This window comes from Heloderma suspectum, chromosome 2, assembly GCF_057233095.1.
Source record: "Heloderma suspectum isolate Gila_16-S chromosome 2, 16-S_ref, whole genome shotgun sequence".
In the NCBI taxonomy this organism is placed as follows: Eukaryota; Metazoa; Chordata; class Lepidosauria; order Squamata; family Helodermatidae; genus Heloderma; species Heloderma suspectum.
Window position 1 is genome coordinate 140846503 of NC_139459.1, and position 23393 is coordinate 140869895.

At 45.5% G+C, this 23393-nt stretch overlaps 1 protein-coding gene across 2 annotated transcripts in view; it reads left to right on the forward strand.

The window, feature by feature from the left end:
* The window catches only part of LRRC14B (leucine rich repeat containing 14B), a 69192-nt gene extending 64374 nt beyond the window's left edge, over positions 1–4818 (forward strand). For both annotated transcript variants that reach the window (XM_084835061.1, XM_084835062.1), the window contains one exon: positions 2564–4818. In XM_084835061.1, coding sequence (XP_084691187.1) covers positions 2564–3209 — 646 coding nt within the window. In that variant the 3' untranslated portion in view covers positions 3210–4818. The remainder of the gene's footprint in view (positions 1–2563) is intronic.
* The last annotated feature ends 18575 nt before the right edge of the window (positions 4819–23393 follow it).

The following is a 23393-nucleotide window of genomic DNA, read 5'->3' on the forward strand; positions in this document are numbered from 1 at the left end:
AGCATTGGATCAATAAACAAATAGTCCTCCAGGGGTGGGCAACTTGTGACTTTCCAGATGTTTTGGCCCACAACTCCCATCATCCCCAGCCAGCATAGCCAATGGTGAGGGATGATGGGAGTTGTAGGCCAAAACATCAGGAGGGCCACAAGTTGCCCACCCCTGCCCTAATCTGACTGGCAGTAGCTCTCCAGGTCATCTTTCCCACCCTTAGGGAGGGGAGTTTCCTAGATAGGATCCTTAGTAATGGGAGATGCCATGGCTTGAACCAGGGGCCTTCTGGATGCAAACATGTACTTTATCCAGGATGTGCCCTCCATTACCAGGACTGATCTTTATTCTCTCTGCACATACAATTTTCCCATGAGATGGACTGGTAGAAGCTACTGCACACCGTGAGGTAGAGAAGATAATGTCCTTTATTTTCTGCTTTTATATAATAGCACAATGCTATCACTTCAGGCTCAGCATGCTTAACTCAATATCTTCTTTTTTACTTTGTTCATTCGTAAAAAAAACCCACTCACCCAAATAATTCCTTATTTCTTCCGTGTTACTGAAGAAGAACTGAACCAGATTAAAAAATGACTGGCCCAAGTAGTGTCTCTGGCTGAGCAGGGATTTGAACACATATCTTCTGGGGCCCATGCCAATGTTTTATCTTGTGGATGAGACGGCTATGGTATGTTCCTATGCAGAAAAATATCCACAGCCTGCTTGCCATGTACAGTAGGGGCTAGACTGTACCTAAATGTTTTGAAACTGCAATATACAAAATTGCAAATATATATCTGAGCCTTTTTATGTTTTTAGGCTCTATAACATTTTCTGGTGATCAGTTGCTCTAAGCAGAGACATACTCTGGGTGCATTTTATACTGTGTGCAAGAGTGTGCATGGGGGTAAGGTACTTAGGTTCCCTTTTCTTTGTAAGTGCCTTTGTCTTTCTTCAAGCCTTTATCCTCTTTATCATTTTCTTCAGCTTGCTGATCAATCTTAGACATGTCTGCTCAGAAGTAAGCCCCATTGAGTTCAGTTGGATGTACTCTTAGGTAAAGGGTGCACAGGAGTAAAGCCTTATTCTGCTAAAGGTGGCCTTTTATAATGTGTAAGCAAAACTGCATTAATTTTTGAGGATTTTATTTCATTTTTGCTCTAGTATAACCGAAAGTGAAGGATAACCCAGGTCAAAGGTTACATCAGCAAGAAGCCCTATTCTTTATAGACAAAACCAGTATTTCAGTCTTAACTTGGTTTCAAGAACACTTGTCTACAATGTCTAAATTTCTCTGCCACTGAAATCTGCTATGTTTCATTTACAAAGTAGTTTCATTGCCAAAACACACGAGGCCTGTATTAATTCTCGGTATAAATAATATTATTATTCTTGCCATGTCTGAGAAGGAAAGAAAACCATCTGCCAAAAGCTAGCTACTGAATCCTTGGTGGAGACTACAGATCATGAACATCAGGGGTCCAACATTCTGGTGGCCATCCTGGCTTGGAATACGTTTCTTCAAACATGGTCCCAAAGTGATGCAGGACTAAGCAATTCCCGGTCACTTTATCAAGAGTTAAGGAGGGATCTGCCCTCTGAGGAGGAATGGGACTTTGGTTGGTGCCATTTTCTGCTGAAGCACAGAAGATAATTTTACATTTGGAAGTAGGGTGGACGTCTAACTTGTAGACTTCAATGGCATACTAAGAGCTTTCCTACATGAACCTGTGAGCTTTTTGTGCACTTGTGATTCCTTACTCATGGTTGTTTACAGGTTTTTTAGGCGACACTATGATCCTCCAGTTTCACTTCTGTTTTTTAAGAGTACTTTCCGAGATTTTTTTAGAGTGGGGAAAATGGAGTGTTATTTCTGAAAGCGAGATAAAAGCTATTTTCCTACTTGTGTATTTGTGCTATTCTGCTATAGCACAGCGCTACCTACAGGTTGTGTAGTGGAAAAGCAGGAAAGGAAAAGCTCTTTGGGTAGATCTCAGATCTCAATTCTGCACCAAAACCGAAAGTAGATACAGCGATTATCAGCCTCGTGTAGAAAAGCTCTGTTGACTGACACAGAAGCCAAACTGGAGGGTCACGACGTCATCTAAAGAACCCGTAAACAACCATGAGTAGGGAATGGGGAGCACACAATAAACGCTTCATGTAGAAAAGCCCAAGGTCTAAGTGTTCCAGAGTATGAGAAAGCAGGAAGGAAGTCTTCTCCCAAGCTCCATCATCATGGCTGTGGAGATTGTGGTTTATTGCCTTCCTCTTTTTTGCTCTTGTTCTTTACAGGTGACATAACATTTTGATTTTATCATATTGCTTTATTGATCAACAATAATTAAGGAGGGTTTAGGTGCAGCTGGCTCTAGCTCAGTGTGACCATGTTCACCATAGCTATAATCCCCCCCTAATTTTTCATGCAAAAATGCTATTGAAGTCAATGAGACTTCACCCATCTACACATGAGAACACGCTTGCATCCATTATTTGTAAAAACTATTGGGTAACTACCCAATGGTAATTTGTGTAATTATTTATTTTGCTTTTATGTTTAACTCTCCAGCCCATTGAAATCCCCACTGAAAGTTCTAGATGTTTCCAGTTGCTCCTTAAGCCATGTTGATATGGCTTACTTAGCCAATAGCCTCCATTCCAACCACCTCGAAGCCCTTGATATCAGTGGACATGATGTGGCTGACCTCTACCCATCCACCTTCTTCAAACTTCTGAACCATTCATCCTACACGCTGAAGAGTCTCACCCTTGAGGAATGCAATATTCAGGACATTCACATTAACATGTTGATTTTGGGCTTGGTCCCCTGCCGGAAACTAGAGGAATTTAAGTTCCTTGGAAATCCTCTATCTTCTCGGGCACTGAAATGCCTTTTTAACGTTTTCATTGATTTTCCAAGGCTGAAATACATTGAATTCCCAGTTCCGAGAGACTGTTATGCAAGTGACATCAGCTACCCAATTGGTGAAGCTGATCTTGCAAAATTTGATCACCAGAAATATGAGAGAACAGCAGAGGAACTTAACATGATTCTGCTGCAGGCAAAGCGGGAGGACATAAAGGCCTCTACACCCCTCTTTGGAGGCTATGATGCGGCAATTAAAGAAACAGGCAATGAACTGGGATCCTCCTTGCTGAAGTCTTTCAGAGATACACTACAAAGCTTCAGCCTGGCTCTTCAGGAAAAGAGCTGAAGTCTGAACTAAACCGTGTTTTTCAGATTCATTAATGGAATTCAAGCATTCATTCACTGGAATTGTCTAGGTTGTACATTTCGGGCACACTCTGCTCCTGGGGCATTCTCCTGGGCAAGCCCCCATGAAATAAGGCACAGCAGCATCCCGCTCCCCTGCAAGGAAGACTGTAGGTTGCCATGCAAAGCAACCAGTTGCAGCCTTCCCCGTTCTCCACAACAGATCTTTGGGAAAGGCTTCAGCTTCCCCTTGTTCATGAAAACCTGCAACCTGTTATATGAAGCAGCAAACCGAAGCTAGGGATGTACGGAACACTTACCTGCCATTCCAGGGGGGGGGTCTGCAGCGGGGGGAGGTGATCCGTCCTGTCCCCCCCCAGAATCCTGTCCGGCCGGCTCTGCTTCATGGCAAGTCTGCGGAGCCGCCAGCCGGGGCCACCCACAGCTGGACTTCTCTCCGCTGCCAGGTTGCGGCTGCAAATGGCGTCCAGCGTAGGGGATGCCATTTGCGTCCCTGCCCTTGGCCATGTTTGGCTACATAAATATTTACATAGCCTATCACGGCAAAGAGCAGGGATGCAAATGGTGTAGTGGATGCCATTTGCATCCCTGCCCTTTGCCGTGACTGGCTACATAAATATTTACGTAGCCAATCACGGCCAAGGGCAGGGATGCAAATGGCGTCCGCTACTCTGGATGCCATTTTGTTCCACAGCCCGGCAGCAGATGGCTGTGGAAGGAAGACATGGACCCGGACCAGCCGCCGCCAGGTAGGGTCTGTCCCGGGGGATTTCGGAAGGTGGCGGGGGGGGTAGTCCGTTCCACCACGGACTCTGGGGGGCTGGATGCTAAAGAATCTGGCCTCACAGGAGTCCGTGGCGGATTTCCCCGCCATCCCTAGCTGAAGCCCTTCATTTGCAAGTAAAGCACCAGCATTGATGCTGAACCGATTGTTGCTCTAGAACAGGGTGGGCAACTTGTGGCCCTCCAGACGTTTTGGCCTACAAGTCCCATCATCTCCTAGCTGGGGATGGTAGCTGTTGCCGTCTAACACATCCGGAGGGCTCCAGGTTGTGGAAGGTTGCTCTAGAATCACATATCCAGATGGAATTCCAAAGTACATGGTAGTTTCTTGTTTGAAGTTACAACAACTCCAGACACTTTTAGATGCTCAAACTTAAGGTGAGGGTTTTCTGGCAACCTCTTCCATTTTGTTAATGGCCCCCACATTTCACCATAGATAGGTCTACACAAGGACTTCTCCCAACATGTCTGAGAGAAGGTGATGTCCATGCACAGAGATGGTTGTGTTCCTTTAGTATGGTGTGTGTGGGCCAAAGCAGCCATTAACTTAAATCTGTGCCTAAAACTGGGGGGTGGGGGAAAAAACCTAGCTGCTACACTCAGATTGAAATTAATGTCTGTTTTAGCGCGGGGTTGTTTGTGTGTGTGTGCATCAGATCTTAGGCACAGTGTATGTGTTGAGCTTACACAAGAAATATAGAATGGTTTAGTTGACTTTCATCCAATATTTTCTCCTGATTTTGACCTGTTCTTTGTATGTTTGAAGATACCATGGCATAATTAAAAGCAGTTAACAATTAAAATCGAACATACTGTCTCTTAGAAGTGTTGCTTTCTGCCTTTTCTGGTTCTCTGGACATCTTAGTTGCAAGTAGTATGTAATTATCTACATACTAAGATTCACATCCAGAACTAAATGGGAGGGAACACTTGACAACACTCCCTTTCTCTGGTGAAAATACTGTTGATCAACACTGATAGGACTGAACAGGGCATGAGAAAGGGAATAAGAAAGATTCCCATTCTAACCCCACTGGGGGAGGAAGGAAACTGATAAGCAGGAGAGAGCCTGTCTGATGTCAAGGGCAGGCATGGCTGGGCCCCTGCCGGGAGTCCACACCCCAGCAGGGGCCCACTAACAAGAGCCCTCTGTAGTTGCTCCTCCTCCTTCCCATTGCAACCTGCTTGTTCACCTGCCTCTCACTCTGGTTCAGACAAGGGTGGTGGTGAGAAGGAGCAGCGGCAGATGGGCCTGCCTCCTGGCTCCCTGGCTCTCTGCCCATCAAGCAAGCAAGGGGTAGCAATGATGAGAAAGAGGGAGAGGAGCAACAGCAGCTGGTGACAATGGGGGTGAGAAGGTGACTCACTGAGGGAGGGGGCCCATTGGAGTGTTTCGCCCAAAGGCCCTCAAAAATTTGGAGATGGGCTTGGAGGTGCACTGGGAGATGGCCCCGTCCATCCCTGCACACACAAACACACACAGCCCTCTGCTTCTGCTCAGGCTCTGCTGGCCATCCCTCCTCCTCCTCTCCTCCTCCTCCTCTTCATCTCCACTCCAGTTACAGACATGGGGTGGGGTTGGGAATGGGACTGGCCAAGCGGGAGGCAGAGGGCACAGTCCCTGCTAGGGACTGCAGCAGCCTCTGTGGTCTCTCTTCATCCTGCCACCTGCCTGCTGCTGAGCTTGCTCAAAGGCTTGGCAAATGCTGCCCTCAGCAGTGAAGGCAGTGGATCCTCTGAGTGCCTGAGGGCTGCAGCAGATTAGCACAGTCCCAGCTCCACTACCCCACTGGCCTCTGAGCAGAAGCGGTTTCCAGGCTACTAGTCCAAGTTGTTGGCCTAGTAAGACTGCTCTTATATTCTTAAGGCCAGGGGAAGAAAACCAGTAAGGAAAATGAGAATGCAGAAGATCAGGAGGAAAGATGGGAGATGAACTGATAGCTTCCCAGGTAATGCTTACGTGGTACAAAAACAAAATGTTCTTCCCACACACCATAGAATCTTGCTAATATCTTACTAAATGCGTGTTTGAATCAATTACTGGTGAACAAAGGGATTGTTATTCTTAATTACGCCCCCAGTCACTTCCTTAACAAAAAGGAGATAGCACTGCATATAAAGTAGGAAGGCATGCCTAGGGACCTGCTTTTAAAATGCATTGTTCCCTGAGTCATCATTTAAACCTAAACAAAGTGGATAGAAATTTTGGATGGCTCAGGGGGCAACTCCGCAACAGAAGCAGAACTGAATGCAGACACTAAGCAGAGCTATAGTCCATTGGCTCACCTCAGACAAAAGTATTGCCTGGGTAGGAACGAGGAGCATGGGCTTTTTCAGTTTTGCACATGTGCACATTTTTAAGATAGGTTGCTGAGCTTTGTTGCAGCAGCGAATAACCTTAAATAGTATTTCCAAGGTATCTGTACTTATAGGCTGCTGGTTCACTCCCATCACATTTTGTGATCCTTTGCACCTGGGTGCCTGAGCATGATATAAATACATTGACTGGCTTTAAGGGTGGGCAGTGGGTGGGGAGGAGGAGTGTATCGAGATGGATCGCTGCTCCCTACCACCAGAAGCCAGGATTGATTTGGGCAAATCTGGAATGCCCACCAGCTTCCTGTTACCCCCATACTACCACCACTGTTGTCTTTTCTTGCCTCCAATGGGAAAACAGCATTCAAGCTGGTGCTAATATATATAGAGCAGGGGTGCAGAACCTCCAGCCTGCATACCTACTCTGGCCTATGGTGGCTCCGCATCCGGCCTGCAGAGGCTTCCGCCACCTTCACAGGCCCCACCCCCTTGGAAAGCCACACAGGGAGTGTTTCATGGGGGAAAGGGTCGAGCCAGGGCTTCTGAGCAGAGGAAGAACAAGGACACAGCTCCTCCTGTGGAGTCGTGCGTGTTCCGGTCTACCCTAGTAAGGACCAAACTAGATGTTAAGCTGCAGCTGCCCTGACGGCCCCTTCCCCGTTGCAAAAGGGCCCTTATGAAGGAGGCTCTGCAGTAGAGAAAGGGTCCATGTACTTAACTGTTCCTGCCAGCCACTGTTCCCCTGCAACTTCCCCACCCTCCTGCAGGGTTCTAGACCTGCATTTGTTAGGTAGACATGGGCCCAGAACAGCGGCAGGGGAGTCAAAGCAGCTGGGGTTGGGTGGGTGGTGACACCTCAGGAGAACCTCATAATGATATCTTACTTGTCTTCAGGATGACTAGATGCAAAGGAGCTTAAAGGGCTCCTTTAATACTTGTGTAGATGAGAGCAGCTACAGGTTGTCATGCAGGGGTAAGAAAAGTGCATTGGATGAGGTTCCCTCTTGTACCCAGCTACTAAAGCAGGGTGCAGAACCTTTTGCTTGTGGTGGGGCAGATGTCCTTGGGCGTGGCCATGCCTACGAACATCATCCACCCCCTACTCCTGAACATTTCAATTCTTCCCGGAGCTGAGCGAGGCACGTGCCGCTGTCATCGTGGAGAAAAGGACTCTGCCGGTGTGGGGGAAGAGCAGCCGCTGTTCCTGCTGGGGCAGAGTCCTGGCCAGGGCTGGTGTCAAGGGCAGGCATGGTTGGACACCATCCGAGGGCCCACACCTCAGTAGGGGCCCACTGACAAGAGGCCCCTGGAGTTTCTCTCTGCCTGTCAAGCAAGCAAGTGGTAGCATGGATGAGGAAGAGAATAAGGAGCAAAAGCAGCCGGTGGCAATGGTGGTAAGGAGGCAGACTTGGGGGGGGGCGCGCTCTGCGGGGTGTCTTGCCCAAGGCCCCTCAAAAACCTGGAGCCAGCACTGGTCCTGGGCTTTGCATGGTGCCGGGGATCCCCAAGGGGGTGCCACGTGTGGCGCAAAGTGGCTCTGCTGGCATGAAGAAAAGCAGCTGCTCTTCCCAGGACTAGCAGAGTCTCCTGCCACCCGCATTCCCACCTCCTTGAGGAACCCCAGAGGCTCCGAGAACTAGACAGGGGAGCCTGGCAGGCTGGATTAGGCCCACAGGCTGAGGGTTCTGCACCTTTGCATCAAAGTGACCAGTTGCAAGCAAGAACTATTCCTTTGTCTGGATTCTAAGTCAGCTTCCCCAACCTGGTGCCCTCCAGATGTTTTGGACTTCAACTTCCTTCAGCCCCAGCCAGCATGACCAATGGTCAGGAATCCTGGGAGTTCTAGTCCAAACACCTGGTGGGCACCAGGTTGGAGAAGGCTCTTCTAAGGTAACCATTGGTTTATGTTGTCAGGAGTCTTGGCTTCCAAGTCATATCTCATTTGATGAATTCCCATAGTGACAACAATACTGTGTATCTCCTAGCTACGGCACTCTGATTGACTGGCTCATGCTCCAGTTTCCCTGAGGAGAGGGAATGACTGTTCAACTGTTTTACATTTGAAGTATTGATATGCTTTAGATGTTTCAGATGATCTGTGATTATTCCTGAGAAGCACCTGCTTGAGGTACAAAAAGGTAACTACAGCAAATGCTATTAAAATATGTCTTTATACAATTTAATTATAACTATATTAAACATAGGCCTCTGAACATTTCTGTGAAGTCTCCCCTCCCCTCCCTAGTCCCAAATACCAGCCCTGAATATGCTTATATATGTATTTCAAGAATTCTATATTCCAAGAATATTTGGGATTGGACATTTTCAATCTTCCTGGGGTAATGTAGTGTCACATTAGCAGGCCCAAAGTCCTTGGTTCTTTGGAAGTTGCCTTCACAGTCTATGGCAGGTGCACATTAAGTTAGCCCACAAGTGACATGCCTTGGAGAGCAGAGCAGAGGAGAGCAAAGCAGAGCAAAGCAAGCCTAAAATGAAGGAGCCGCTGGGATGAAAATGGCGCTCAGCCAAGGAGAGCAGCAATTTCTTGAGGGACTAAGGAGGCCTTTGACCATCAGCAAATTCACAATGGCAAATTGCTGTTTATTCCTGACAAAGAGTACAAGCCTGCTTTGGTAAGTGCTTTCACTTATTTGACTCAGTGAAGACTGTAAAATATATCAGCCTCAAGGCAGTTACCTCTGTGACGTATGCTGCAGGATTCGCCCAGCAGAAAAGGCTTGAGTTCTTCCTCTCTGTGCCGTGTCCTGCTGCATAGAAAGAAGCTTATGAGTGTATTCCAGATCTGATACAAGAAAGGTATAAGGATTTTTCCAGGAAGGATTTTTCCCATTTGACAAAAATCAAATGGGAAAATGACGCTACCGGGATGCTCTTCTCTTATGGAAATAGTGAGAAAGACAGTATGTGCGCTAGACCATAAGGCAGCGGAACTGTGACACCCAACGCTTGAGTTCCTTGGAGGAGTGGTGGGATAAAAACTTACGTTAAAAATGCTGTCATGTGCCAGGGGCAGGCTCTGCTTTGGAGGCTTGGCTAGGCTAGGTTACAGATGCCATACTTGGTCACCGATCCAGCCGAAGACAACCTGGCTCCCTGGCCCTTCCCCACCGGCTCCCCAGGAGGCCCTCTTGTGACATCAAGCTAATGCAGGGCTGGCAGTGGCCACCAGAACCCAGTGGGATGGGCTTGCGAGGCAGAAGGCGCAGGGCTTCCACTCAGGGACAGCTAAAGCATCTTCCAGGATGGGAGCGGGCAGGAACAAGGGGAGAATATTGCTGCAGAGGCTCAGAAGGCAGCTCAACAAATCCAGCCCCTGGACAACCACTGCAGCTGGCAGATGGAGGCCAAGAGGTGGGGGTGCTGGGGAGTTAGGGCTATAGACATTAGGCCTTTTTCTTCCTTGTTGCTGGAAGGGACTAGACTTTAAAGGGCCAGGGATGATGTCACCTCCTCCCCCGCCCCCTGTTCCCATGACAGACGCAGACACACGTTGAAGCAGATTTAGGAGCTGAGTGAAGGAAATCAGGCCCCTTTATTTTGAGTTCTGCTTTGGAGGGGTTTCGACTCCTCTTTTGGTGTATTTTATAAGAACATAAGAAGAGCCGTGCTGGATCAGACCCAAGGCCCATCTAGTCCAGCATTCTGTTCACACGGTGGCCATCCAGCTAACCACAGAAAACCCACAAGCAGGACATGAGTGCAAGAGCATCCTCCCACCCATGTTCCCCAGCAACTGGTGTACATAGCTAGGCATATTGCCTCCAATACTGGAGATACCATATAGCCATCAGGACTAGTAGCCACTGATAGCCTTATGCTCCAAGAATTTGTCCAGTCCCCTTTTAAAGTCATCCAAATTGATGGCCATCACTACATCTTGTAGAAGTGAATTCCATAGTTTGTGCTGTAGGAAGAGGTACTTCCTTTTATCTGTCCTGAACTTCCCACCAATCAGCTTCACGGGATCACCCCAGGTTCTAGTATTTTGAGAGAGGGAGAAAAATGTCTCTCTATCCACTTTCTCCACACCATGCATAATTTTGTACACCCCTTCCTTATTAAAGCAGCAGAAACATCACTCTGCGTAAGACTCAGCAAAGATCTTTGCCACCCAGATTACATGATGAAGCCACCCAACCCAACATGCCTAACCCTACATCATCATCCAAGCAACCACTCTCCTAGGGTCCTCCTGCCATGTGGAACGTGCCTCAGATGCCATTATACAAGCTGCTGGGCTTCCCCCCCCCCCCCCCGACCAGGAAATGGAAGTCTAAACAAGGCCTCTCTTTGCTTGTATGGTACTAAAAATATGGACTTTCTAATTTCTGAGAAAATCGTGCAGCATCTTAGAGTAGCAACTGGTAAACAAAAGACAGATAAAATTTTACGTACCTGGATCCTTTTCATTCAGTTGAACAAAAAGTCAACACAATCAGTTACTCAAGGCCAAACTAGAGGTGATGTTTGTCATGTGGTTTGGCCTTACATGACTGATTTTCTTTAACTAATAGCTATTGGCACCAATGGGAGGTTTCCTAACACTGCAAATTGCGGATTCCGATCAGGACCATGGTGGTAAAAGGGTTAAAGACCCTTTGCCCGCACACCAGCTACTTGTTAAAGAACATTCAGTCATGTAAGGCCAAACCACATGACAAATGTCACATCTAGTTTGCCCTTAGGTCATAAAATATAAACAATGTTGTGCTTTTGGCTTGTTTGTTAGTTTATCTTTGTTTAATAGGTATTTTTATTATTTCTATTTATTATTGGTGTTATAGTATTCTCATTTTTATATCCTTGGGCAGCATCCAATGGTGTGATTCTGCAAACTCGAATAGTAGAGGTCCGACAAACCTTTCCATTGTGCAGGTGGTAGTGCATTACACTTAGGCAAGCAGTTGTACAAGTATAATGCACAATCAGTTGCACAACCAGTTATGCAAACATAATGCACAACCACTTGTACAACCACACTTGTGCAAATGTCACTTTAGTTGTGCATAGTTCTGAACCGAGTTCTCGCTATTGCAATATCATTTGCACTAGCAGAATGACAGTTGGATACTGCCCCTTGTCTTTCTGGGATGGGCGACTTGTGGCCCTCCAGATGTTTTGCCTACAACTCCCATCATCCCTCACCACTGGCTATGCTGGCTAAGGCTGATGGGAACTAGGCCAAAACATTTGGAGGGTCTTCAATGTTCTTGTCTTCAATGGTACACTGTAATTTATTAATCCCCCTTTTCAATATATTGTTTGCTTTGTTTTTAATGTATGTGCTTTTCAACGATAAAGCATAAGGTATTTGTCAAATAAAAAGTTAAATAAAAATAAATAAATGTGATGTTGCGTCAAGTGAGGATCACGATCTATCTGTTGCATGGTTTTGATAAAAGTGCAACATCCTTGAAATGCAGGTGACACCTAACTGCCCAGTTGGGAGCAGGAAGAAATGGCTGGAAATGTTCTTCTAGGAGGCTGAGAAGAACAAGCCTTGGAGTGCTGTAAGCATTGGACCTGGGGAAACTGATCCTACTTTAATTGCTCACACAACCTGTCTGGGTGCCTGCCTGCCCTGCCCCCTCCCCCATTGTAAACAAATGGATACTGAAAATATGCTTTGAATTTCCAGTACCCTTCAAGAAAGCGCACTGTGTCACAGGCTGACCCCTTTCCCTAGAACTACTTATCATTCTGGAACCTGAAGCTTGGTTTTCTGGAAATTCCAAACTACAGAGAGGGGAATACCAGAGAAGTGGGGAATACCAAACAACGTTCCGGGAAGTGAAGCATATCAAACCAATTCTAGCCTGCAAATTATGATGACAATATTCTTTGGATATATAAACGGAATGTATAAATCCACATTTCCACTATACCATGTATACTAGAATGTATAGAGCAATTACATGTAATACCCAATGATGAGCTTCGAACAAGGATAGCCAACTAATATTCTTGGGGTAAACTTTACTTCAGGTCCAGGGGCCAGAAGTATTTTTTTGCCACGAAAACAATTGATCTCCTCACATATGATCAGCCCCTATCGTGAAATTGGCACTATTGAGCTGTAGATTTCACAGCTGTAGATTTAGCTATGCACATGCATTCAGGTGTAGCTAAAACACTACATACATTACATTACGAAGAAAGATGTTAATGTTTCATTAATGTTACATTAATGCAATTTAATGTAAGTATGGCCTATTTTCCCTTTTACAGCTTGAAAAGGTATTTTCCTTGTGAGTGAAATGGTGGAGAAACATTTTTTAAAACTCACATCTTGATTTAACTTTCATAGAGCCAGCTGAGACTAGCTAGACTTGTCTGGGAAGTGAGAGTTGGCCTGGGCATTCCTGATTTAGACCAGTGGGGAAATGACTTGTACAGTATATCCCTGTGATTGTTCAAATGTAGGACTGTGTGAAACAGGACAGCTTATTATGTGCCAATCTTCACCCTAAGATGGGCCCCATCTACATGGCACCGCTTTCACCCCCAGCCCCGCTGCAACTGTGCAGCAATGCGGCTTCGAACTAGCAACCCCTGCGATACACTCGCAATTTACTGCGGGCTTCCCTAACAGACTTGCAGTGCCCTTTTTTGCCATTATACTTAACTGTGCAGCTGTGCAGTCCCGTGAGCATGGGAGTGCAACACTTCATTGGCTGTTTTGTATTTTAGGGGTTGTGTTGTGTCTTTCCCTCCCTCGTTAGTTAAAAATTGGTTGTTCTGTGCTCCTTCATTTCCACACCATCTGTTTGTCAGTTCCCCAGCCTGAGACTCTTGCAACGGTTCACACGCACAAGTGGGAGCGGTACGTGCCTATCCATAGCTCCGAAATGGTGGCCGGAGAGAAGATGTTCCTCCCCCAAGACCCCCCCCAGCCCTTGGGCACTGAGTCCAAAAGCAACCGTTGCGAAGATACGAAGCTGCAAAAATGTCTGCAAGTGTGATTAAATAACTGAAAACGCCTCTCTGTGCCTCTGTAACGGCACAGCTGTGAAGGGACGGGGGCAGTAAATGGGTGTCATAGAGCAACACAAGCAGTAGACGTGCCTACAACATGCCCACTTGCAAAATGTGACGTCGGTTCAGGGGAGGGACAGACAGCCCACAGCAAACCCCCCAAATTGCAGCAAAATGCCTCAGAAATCCACAGCTTCCAGGAGAAAACCACAGATGGCTGTGAAGTGGTGACTGCGTCAGCTATCCTGCGGGACCTCGACTCACGGCCACCCCGGAGTAAAAGGCTCATGTAGATCTTACATTAAACATAAAGGCATGTGGGCCACTAGTTGTCATGAGAAAGCCTTTCTCAGCCTGGTGCGGCGGTGCCCTCCAGATGTTTTAGACTTTGACTCCCAGCATTCCTTTTTTAAAAACTCATTTTAATATACAAATTCATAGAACAGTAAAAATAACTTGACACAGGAATTCATTAGGGATTTATTAACATAATTCAATAATTTCAGTTGATTGCTGAGAGTCAATTATCCAGATGCAAAGATGTATATTTTGCTGCAGCATGTCCAAAAGTCTCTCTCCACAATTTATTATGCTGGTCTTCTTGTATTGTCTTTTTCATCTATAAAGTCTATGAAATACTGCCTGGTTGTCCCAAAGTCATCTGTTTCTTGTCCTCTGGTGGCTTTGAGTTATTTAGTTAGCTTTTCTTCTAATATGATATTCCATTCATTAATGCAGGGGTGGGCAGAAAGTAGATCTAAGGATGTTCGGACCAGCTCTCATAAGCCCCTGCTAGCATGGTCAATGGTCAGGAATGGTAGGAGTTGAGGTCCAAAACATCTGGAGATCTACCTCCTACATTAGTGTATCACATATCTATTGTCAAATTCAAGTGAGACTTCCAATGTTTTACAATAACTTGGTGTGTAGCATCAAAAAAAAAAAAAAAAGAATGCAAGCATTTCCTTGAAATACAGTTAACAAAGTTAATGATATAGTTAACTATTGTTAAGATTGTAGTTAACTATAGTTAAAGTGAACAGCTAAGGGTCCAAATAGATTTTGTTTTCAGTATCCTTCCACATTCTTGAAAGATTTCAGACCAAAATCAATATATCTCATCACATTCGTATTACATATGGTAAAATGTTCCAAATGTGTTTACAATCCCGCCTACAGTTTGGACTAATATCCTCATTGATTCTACTCAGTGTTGTAGGAGTGAGATACCACCTATGCACAACTTTAAAGGTTTCCCCTAATTTTAGTAGATACTTATTTGAAGGGCTTTTGTGACAAATTGCATTCCATGTTTTCTCATCTTTTTTTCTTTTTCTTTAAAGTCCTTCTCTTTCAGACATATAGTAGGTTCTCCAGTCTCATCATAAAAAATCCTGTATATACATGAGGTCAGACTTTTATTACGTATTTCTCAGTTTAGTATTAACTGTTCAAAGGGGGTAAGAGGTCTTACTTCTTGAGTGTGGATGGTATTGTTTGTACTGAAATGCAAGATTTGATGTATTAGTTTTGAAACCAAGTATGCTTAATATCCCCTAGTTGATTTTTAATCTGGGTGCCTGTTTTATGATGCTCTCCCTGATAGAGATCCCATAATCAAATTAAGTCCTTCTGTTTACATTGTTAGTATTTATCTCTGTTATAGAATAATGGATGGTGGTGGAATGGAATATAAGTGGAGAAATATGTGGTGGCCATTTTTTTTTTCCTGCCAACTTTTCCAGATCCTCAATGTAAGGAGTATGAATCCAAAATTTTAAATTATATTATGAAGCCTTCCAACTGAAAAATCTCATTACAACAATTCATGATAACCCTGAGTGCCCATGGCTACACATGGAACATAGTAAGGAAATGAATATACAGTCTCAAGCGCTTCCATTCTTAATTCATACATCCAAATGAATAAACCCCTAGCATTCCTGACTACCATCAGTAGTCTACCAGCCATCCTGGCTGGGTTGATGGGAGATCAGGTCCAAAACATCTGGAGGGTACCAGGTTGGGTAAGGCTATTATAAGAGAAATAGTTGGCTAAATATTGGGGTGGGGGCATTACCTCTTCTATGAAATGGCCATCATTTAGGAATTCTGGATCTGTGGCCAAAAACATAGCATTAAGGTTTAAAATAAAATAGTTTATTGCAAGATTTTTGTGTTGCAGAAAGTATTCCAGTTCCTTAATTAACATTACTTTCTTAACAGTGCATGAAAAAAAACAAGCCAAGAGCCTTTCATACTTAAAACCTTGCAGCCAAGAATCCTTTCCATGCCAATTTATCTATTGAGGAAGTTTGCTGTGTGTTACAGAGGATTCTGGGGGTTATTTAGAACTGGGGGTGTGGAGAAAGTAGATCTCCAGATTTTTGGAGTTCAACTACCAGAATTCCTAACCATTGGGCCATGCTGGCAGGTGCTTCTGGAAGCTGAAGTCCAAAACATCCGGAGATGTCCCTTCTGCTCTCCCCTGACCTAGAGGATAACCCCTAGAGTTAATCATAGGGCATTGGCCAGGCCTGTTGGGCCTCACTTCACTTTTGGTCTGCATGAATGGGGACTGAACACACCCAGCACTTGTTGTGCCTCTGCATTGCAGCAGACGTAGTGGTGGGCACAGACAAGTTGTCTTTTAGGGACATTTGTCTACCAGTACTGATCTTTGCAATGGGAAAAAAAATCCTAATAAGTTTCCAAAGACTCAGAACCCTGGAGCACAGTTTGAAAATCACTAGCCTACAGTAAAGCTGCTAACTGAGGACCCAACGTTTTAAGGGAAGAAACAAATGTGCCTCAATTCTGGTCTGCAAATTATGACAATGAATATTCTTTGGATACACAAATGTCTGGCAAATAATTGCTATTAATACAATCAGTAGCTTTGACTCCTGATGATTTTGCAAAAGCAGCCAACGTTTTATAGCCAGTAAAAAACATTGTCAGACCCTGTTCATAATGAGAATCAGTCTAGCATTAGTCTAGTGGTGTTCTTAGATGTACAAAGATGGTGGTGATGATGATGACGACAATGACGACAATAATAATTCCATGTTAGGTGAAGTGTTTCAGTGAATCAAATGAGAGAGCACAAAGCAATTATCAGTACTATGTTCCTCAGCAAAAATGTTACCAATTTCAGCCCAGACTTTTTGTTTCCCTAATAGATGTTGATTGCCCTCATACATTTTACCAGCCTCATCTAAAAGACTGATTAGCGTCGACTGAGCTGTAAACTAGGACGTCCTGGGTCCAGATCTTTCTCTGCCATTAATTGAGTGGTCCTAGGCAAGCTGCTATCATCCTCACCTGCAGCATGAAGATAATAAAATAATGATCTGCCTTACAGGCTGTAGTTGGGGGAGGAGTCACCAAAGGTCTTTGGCCCATAGGCACGCTTGAAGTCTTGAAAAGTGACCTGGGAACCTTCGCAAATTGCCATGGCAGCATGGCCAGTCACAAAACACTGAGACTATCCCTTTCTCTTTGTGTGTAGGTGTGCATGTGTGTGTGTGTGTGTGTGTGTGTGAAATAGAGAGAGAGAGAGAGAGAGAGAATACTTTGCGCACGCGCACATCCTCTCTTTCTCTGGCTGCTTTGCGCACTCTCTCTCTCTCTCTCTCTCTCTGGCTGTTTTTTCTCCCTGTCTGACTGTTTTTCTCTCCTCCACCCCGTGCTCTTCCTAGGCCTCCTCTGGTGTCTCCAATGTCAGTGGCATTATGAATCTGCTCTGGCTTTCAGTCAGAATGCTAAAGGAGGTACCCAAGGTGCTGAACCTATTTTGGGGGTAGAGTTCAGGACCTTGGATAGCTCCTCTAGAGTTCTGGCTGGTTCTGATTGAAACCCAGAGCAGATTTACTACCCCATGACTTTGGAGCCACCAGCCTCCACTGGATGGATCTCTGCTGGCCCGGATCGATACAGGCACCCTTTGCCTTGGAGTCATCTGGGGATGGGACCTGACGGTGGTGGCCAGTGAAGCCCCTTGTTGGTTCATGGCCAGTTCTGTGTGTGGGTCAGGGAATGAGAGCAGGCTTTGACAGCAGAAACCCCAGGTGGGACCTAGCGGTGGGAATGTGAGAACCGGGGATGCCGGGTCTCTCGGGGTTCTCTGAAGTCCACTGTGAAGCTCGGTCTGCCTTGCTCCCATTTTCCTTTGTTACTAAGCGATAGCAGCTTGGCAACTGTGACCTGACCCCTCCCCCTGCCCTCTGTAGAGCCTGAGGTACTTCCGCACTGAATCTTCCTGGCTTCTAGATGGGGGTCAGGGACTTAATTTCCAACCTCACAAAGCATCCACCTTGCATCTGGACTACATGAGCACAGAATTACACAGAAAGGAGGTTCCAGTCAAACAAAACAAGTGTCATCCTGTAATAGATTTTACTTGCTGCTTAAACAAACTGCATCTGGCCAGGCAGGCCTAGATCTTTTTAACCACGTGACCCAAACTCCTATCAAGCCCTGAGCAAAGTGACATTTTAAAGTTTACCAAGAGATGCTACTATCCTCTGCAGTGCTTCCAGAGGAAAATGTAAATTTGTTCCCACAGTTTGAAATATTCCTCCTTCTCTTTTTGATGGTTTGAGAGATTTACTCCTATAATGTATGTATGCAGCTCTAAGCCTAAGCTATATCAGGCATGCAGAGAAATTGATTCAAGGAAACTAATGACAGTTGCATGGCTACATTTCCTATCAACGTCAGATAGAAAAAAATATGAGCTGTAGGCTGGAATGCTTAATTATTCTCCAGAATATTGTTTCAAGCTTCCCACTTCCTGGAATGGTTGTGCAAGATGACTGGGCCCATTTCTTTGTAATTTAAAAAGAGTATATCTGTTTATTTACAAATGTACAAGTTGAGTAGATAGGAACCAAACATGTCCAGAAGCACTTGCCCCAAAGCAGCATCAGCCCAGTACCCCAATATCTATGTGTCTCTTATGAACGTAAGAAGAGCCACGCTGGATCAGAGCAAGGGTCCATCTAGTCCAGCATTCTGTTCACACAGCTGTCCATGGGAAACCTACAAGCAGGACATGAATGCCACAGCATCCTCCTGCCCGTGTTCCCCAACAACTGGTGTACATAGGCATACTGCCTCTGATACTGGAGTAGCATATAGTAATCAGGACTAGTAGCCATTGATAGCCTTCTCCTCCATGAATTTGTCCAACCCCCTTTTAAAGCCATTCAAATTGGTGGCCATCACTACATCTTGTGCAAGTGAATTCCATAGTTTAACTCTGCACTGTGTGAAGAAGTACTTCCTTTTATCTATCTCAAATCACCACCAATTAGCTTCACAGGATGACCCCCAGGTTCTAATATTATGAAAGAAGGAGAAAAATGTCTCCTTATCTGCATCATGCATAATTTTGTACACCTCTACCATGTCTCCCCTTACTTGCCATTTTTCTAAGCTAAAGAATCCCAGATGTTGTAACCTTTCCTCACAGGGGAGATGCTCCAGCCTCTTGATCATTTAATTGCCCCTTTCTGCACTTTTTCCAACTCTACAATATCCTTTTTTAGTTGCAGTGACCAGGGGGCAGTCCTCATGGGAAATTTGCTATGAATTGGGGGCATTTTGAGGTTGTTGGTGACAGATGACATTGTGGCCAATCTGAAGCCACCGCAGAGATTTCAGGTGGAAAAGCCGGATTTTCTGAGACTACTTTTACGCCATTTTATTTCTTTAATTTGCGTTCTCCATGCTTCTGGTGCTGTGTGCCCGCCTTTACTTTGCATGATAGCCCTGCCCAGGGGTGTGTCTTTCACCTGGCTGTGACCTCACTAAGCCTTTCCAGCCTTCAGATTCACCCTGCACTCCCATTTTGCCAGTAATTAGCCTCCATGATGATGCACTTCTCTGATGTTTGCATTACTTCTCTTCTCCATTGTTGTGTTAAATCTCATCTCCAATATTGTGTAAAGTCACTTCTTTGATGTTATGTGAAGTCCCTTGTTGCAAGCAGGGAGAAAGTGGCCAAAGAAGGAGAAAGGGTGGTGGTGGTGGTGGTGGAAGCAATAACTCTGCAACAGTTTGCTGGAATGGGGGGGGCGGCTGCTCTCAGGGGGAGCCTTCAGCCTCTGTATACACACATTTAGCTGAAACGTTAGCAGTGTGTCTCTAGTTATTTGAGACTAGGATGCTGAGGCATGCAGTTCTTAAACAAGGATAGATAACAACAAAAATATATAACATTGAGTCCATGAGTCCGCAAGTCCAACCCCCATTGAGCAGGGGGTTGGACTCGATGGTCTTGTAGGCCCCTTCCAACCCTACTGTTCTATAATTCTATGATTCTACATGCCCCTAAGATCAGCCTCTGTACTAGAGGACTGGAGAATGGCCAATGTAATTACAGGGCAGTTAGCTTAATGTCTGTTCCAGGTAAATTGGTTGAAAGCATTATTAAAGATAACTTTAGTAAGCATATAGAAGGACAAGCCCTGCTGAAAAAGAATAAACAAGGCTTCCACAAAGTATGTTCTGGTCTCACTAAACAAGACATTTTTTACTTGGACTTCCAAAAGGCTTTTGACACCAAGTCCTTCACCAAAGGCTCCTGAGCAAACTTACCAGTCATGGAATAAGAGGAGAGGTCCTCTTATAGATCAGTATCTGCTTAAAGAACAGAAAGCAGAGAGTAGGAATAAATGGTAAGTTCTCCCAATGAAGGGATGTAAACAGTGAGGTCCCACAGTGATCTGTATTGGGACCAATGCTTTTCAACTTGCTCATAAATGGTCTGGAATTAGGAGAGAATACTGGTGGCCAGATTTGCTGATGACACCCAATTATTTAGGGTGGTTAAAACAAAAAGGGATTACAAGGAGCTCCAAAAGGATCTCTTCAGACTGGGAGAATGGGCATCCAAATGTGGTTCAGTATACACAAGTGTAAAGTGATTCACACTGGAGCATGTTTTTATATTAAAGCTGTCTGCTCCTCCTGAAGCACCAAAAGCCTCCTTCAAGCACATGCTTTGAGCAGGCAGTGACATAATAGAGCAGCTGACCCAGAAGACCTGTCCAGCTCAGAGTGTGCTGCAGGGTTAGGTGACAGGTGGCTGCCCCAACCCCGCTGGTAGAAATGAGGTTTGCAAGAGGCTTGTAACAGAAGCCTGACTGAAAGGATGTGTGATATACCAACCCACCCCTGAGTGTGATACAGCAGTAACCCAACCCTGTAGTACTAGTTGTATCCCAGATACTGTTATTAATTGCTAATCAGTACTGGAGGCCTTGGGTGTGACTCAAACCATGAAGTGCCTGTTTGAGTCACTGTGTCTGCTGAACACAATGTGGCCAGCAAATGCAGGGGAGGCAGAGCACATCAAGTTATGGTCCTCCGTATCCACTGTCAGCTCCTTAGCAGCTGAACTCCATTCTTCACATTTTTCACCTTGGCAGCTCTGAAGCCCTGTTACTTTGAAATGACAGCTTAATCAAAGGCCAGGCTGGGGTGGTGCTGGTGCTGCCGTATCATGGAATGTCCCAGACATTTGACCCAAGACTGAGTATGTCAGAATGTCAAAGTGCAAAACCTTACATTAATAAGTGTCTGTGTGTGTGTGTGTGTCTCTGTGTGTGTGTGTCTAGGCAATGTGTTCTGGCCTGAAGGTGTTCTGGCCTACAACTCCCATCATTCCTCATTACTGGCTATGCTGGCTAAGGCTGGGAGTTCTAGGCCAAAACATTTAGAAGGCCACAAGTTGACCACCCCTGCTCGAGGGAAAGAAGCTGCCGTGTTCTAGGTAAATAGGTAGATGCCAGAGAGAAAGGGGAAGAGGCAGCATATAGAAAGGGGGGGGGGAATCCTCATGCACAGCCTAGAGCAGCTTTCCCCAACCTGGTGCCCTTCAGATGTTTGGCCTACAACTCCCAGCATTCCTGACCATTAGATGGAAGCTGAAGTCCAAAACATCTGGAGGGCACCTGGTTGGGGAAGGCTGGCCTATGGATTCCTAGCTAGCAGATTATGAGTCAGAGTAGCCAAAAGAGGAGGGAAGAAATAGGGGTGCTTTGCACATTGATTTGAACTCACCCACCTGATCTTAAGGCCTCCTGATGTAAGAGACTGATTTCTTCAAAGAAGCTACATTTAAGCCAGCACCAGTCAAGTGATGAGGACTCTTTAGCCCTTCCTGCAATGCTTGAATAGCCTGCTTCAAAACCATCTATACAAACTGTGGTACCACCGTTGAAAAGAGCTCTGTACTTACACAGCGGCAGCGCTTCTGTGGAGGAGACTTCCTTATAATGGGATTGGGCCATTTGGAAGCAACCTCCATGCAACCACAGTAATGTACAAATTGGACCTTAGCTGCAGTTTCCCCTTTATGGGTGAACCCACATAACTGAAAAAGAAAAAGAAAACATTTATTTTCTACTTTTTCCTTTTCTTTTCAAAAGGGACATCACATTTCATTACTATCAGGTCAAAATAAGTTTCAAGCTAAGACATCCTTCTTCAGGAAATATAAGAACATAAGAAAAGCCCTGCTGGATAAGACCAAAGGCCTGTCTCATCCAGCATCCTTTCCCACAGTAGCCAACCAGATGCCCACAAGCAGGACGTGAGGGCAATAGCCCTCTCCCACTGTTCTTCTCCAGCAACTGGTCTTGCGAGGCATGCTGCCTCTGATCCTGCAGGCAGTATATAGCCATCTTGACTAGTAGCCATGGTTAGCTGTATGCTCCGTGAACTTGCTCAATCCCCTTTTAAAGCCATCCAAATTGGTGGCCATCACTATATCTTGTGGTAGTGCGTCCCATAGTTTAACTATGCGTTGTGTGAAGGGGTACATCCTTTTTGTCTGTCCTGAATTTCCCACTAATCAGCTTCATGGGATGACTCCAGGTTCTACTGTTATGACAGAAGAAAATCAAAACCCTATCTCTCTCCACTTTTTTCATACCGTATATAATTCTATAAACTTTTATCATGGCCCCCCCCCTTACTCACCTTTCTTCTAAACTAAAAAACACCCAACCCTCTGCCACTCCATAAGGGGTGAGGCTCTGCCTGTCATTAGGCTCTGCTGGGGAGGGGCTGTGGCTTAGCGGTAGAGCACCTGCTTTGCAGGCAGAAGGTCCCCAGGTTTGATCCCTGGCATCTCCAGGTAGGGCTGGAAAAACACCTGCCTGAAGCCCTGGGGAGCCACTACCTGTCAGTGTTGACAGTACTGGGCTAGATGGACCAATGGTTTGACTCCATCTAAGACAGCTGCCTACATTCCTATGATCCCAGAGCTCGCTCAGCCCCTGCAGTCTGCTGGATCAACTTCTGCCTTCCAGAGAAGCCCTCATGGGGAAATGTCCAAGTCCTACAAAGCCTGTCCGAGCCTGCTTCTACTAGCTGGACTACTATACCTATATAGTGAGCCTCTGCCAAAGGAAGTGAGGCGGATGGCTACCAGGAGGAGGGCCTTTTCTGCTGTGGCACCCCGGCTGTAGAATGAGCTCCCTAGAGAGGTTTGCCTGGCACCTACATTGTACTCCTTCTGGCACCTTTTTATTCTCCCAGTATTTTAGCATTTTACCTTCCTAGACTTTTAGCTTTGGTGTTTTAAATCTGTATTTTAAATCTCTGCATTGCTCCTAGGTTTTATTCTGGTTCTTTTGTTATATTGTGGTTTTAATGCCTTCATATTTTATATTGTTTTATCTTGTGGGTTTTTTGTTTGTTTTGGTTTTAATTTTTGTGAACTGCCCAGAGAGCTTCGGCTATTGGGAGGTATAGAAATGAAATGCAATGCAATGAAATGAAATGAAATGAATAAATCCAGGGCCACTCAGTGGGCGTGACAGGCGACAACTCTAAGCCAGAGTGCTGCCTTTTTAAGTTCTCTACAGCTTCCCCTGGGAGACAGAACTCTGGCAGTCATCAAGCTGGGATTGAGAAGATAAGGGTTTGGCTGACCTTTGGACTTTTGCCGGTTGTCCCTTGGAGCTCTCCCAGGTCCTGCAGTATTTTATCCTGAGCAGCTGCCTACCATGGCATCTCTCTGCTCTTCTTCTCTTGCTGCCTGATCCTGTTGCCT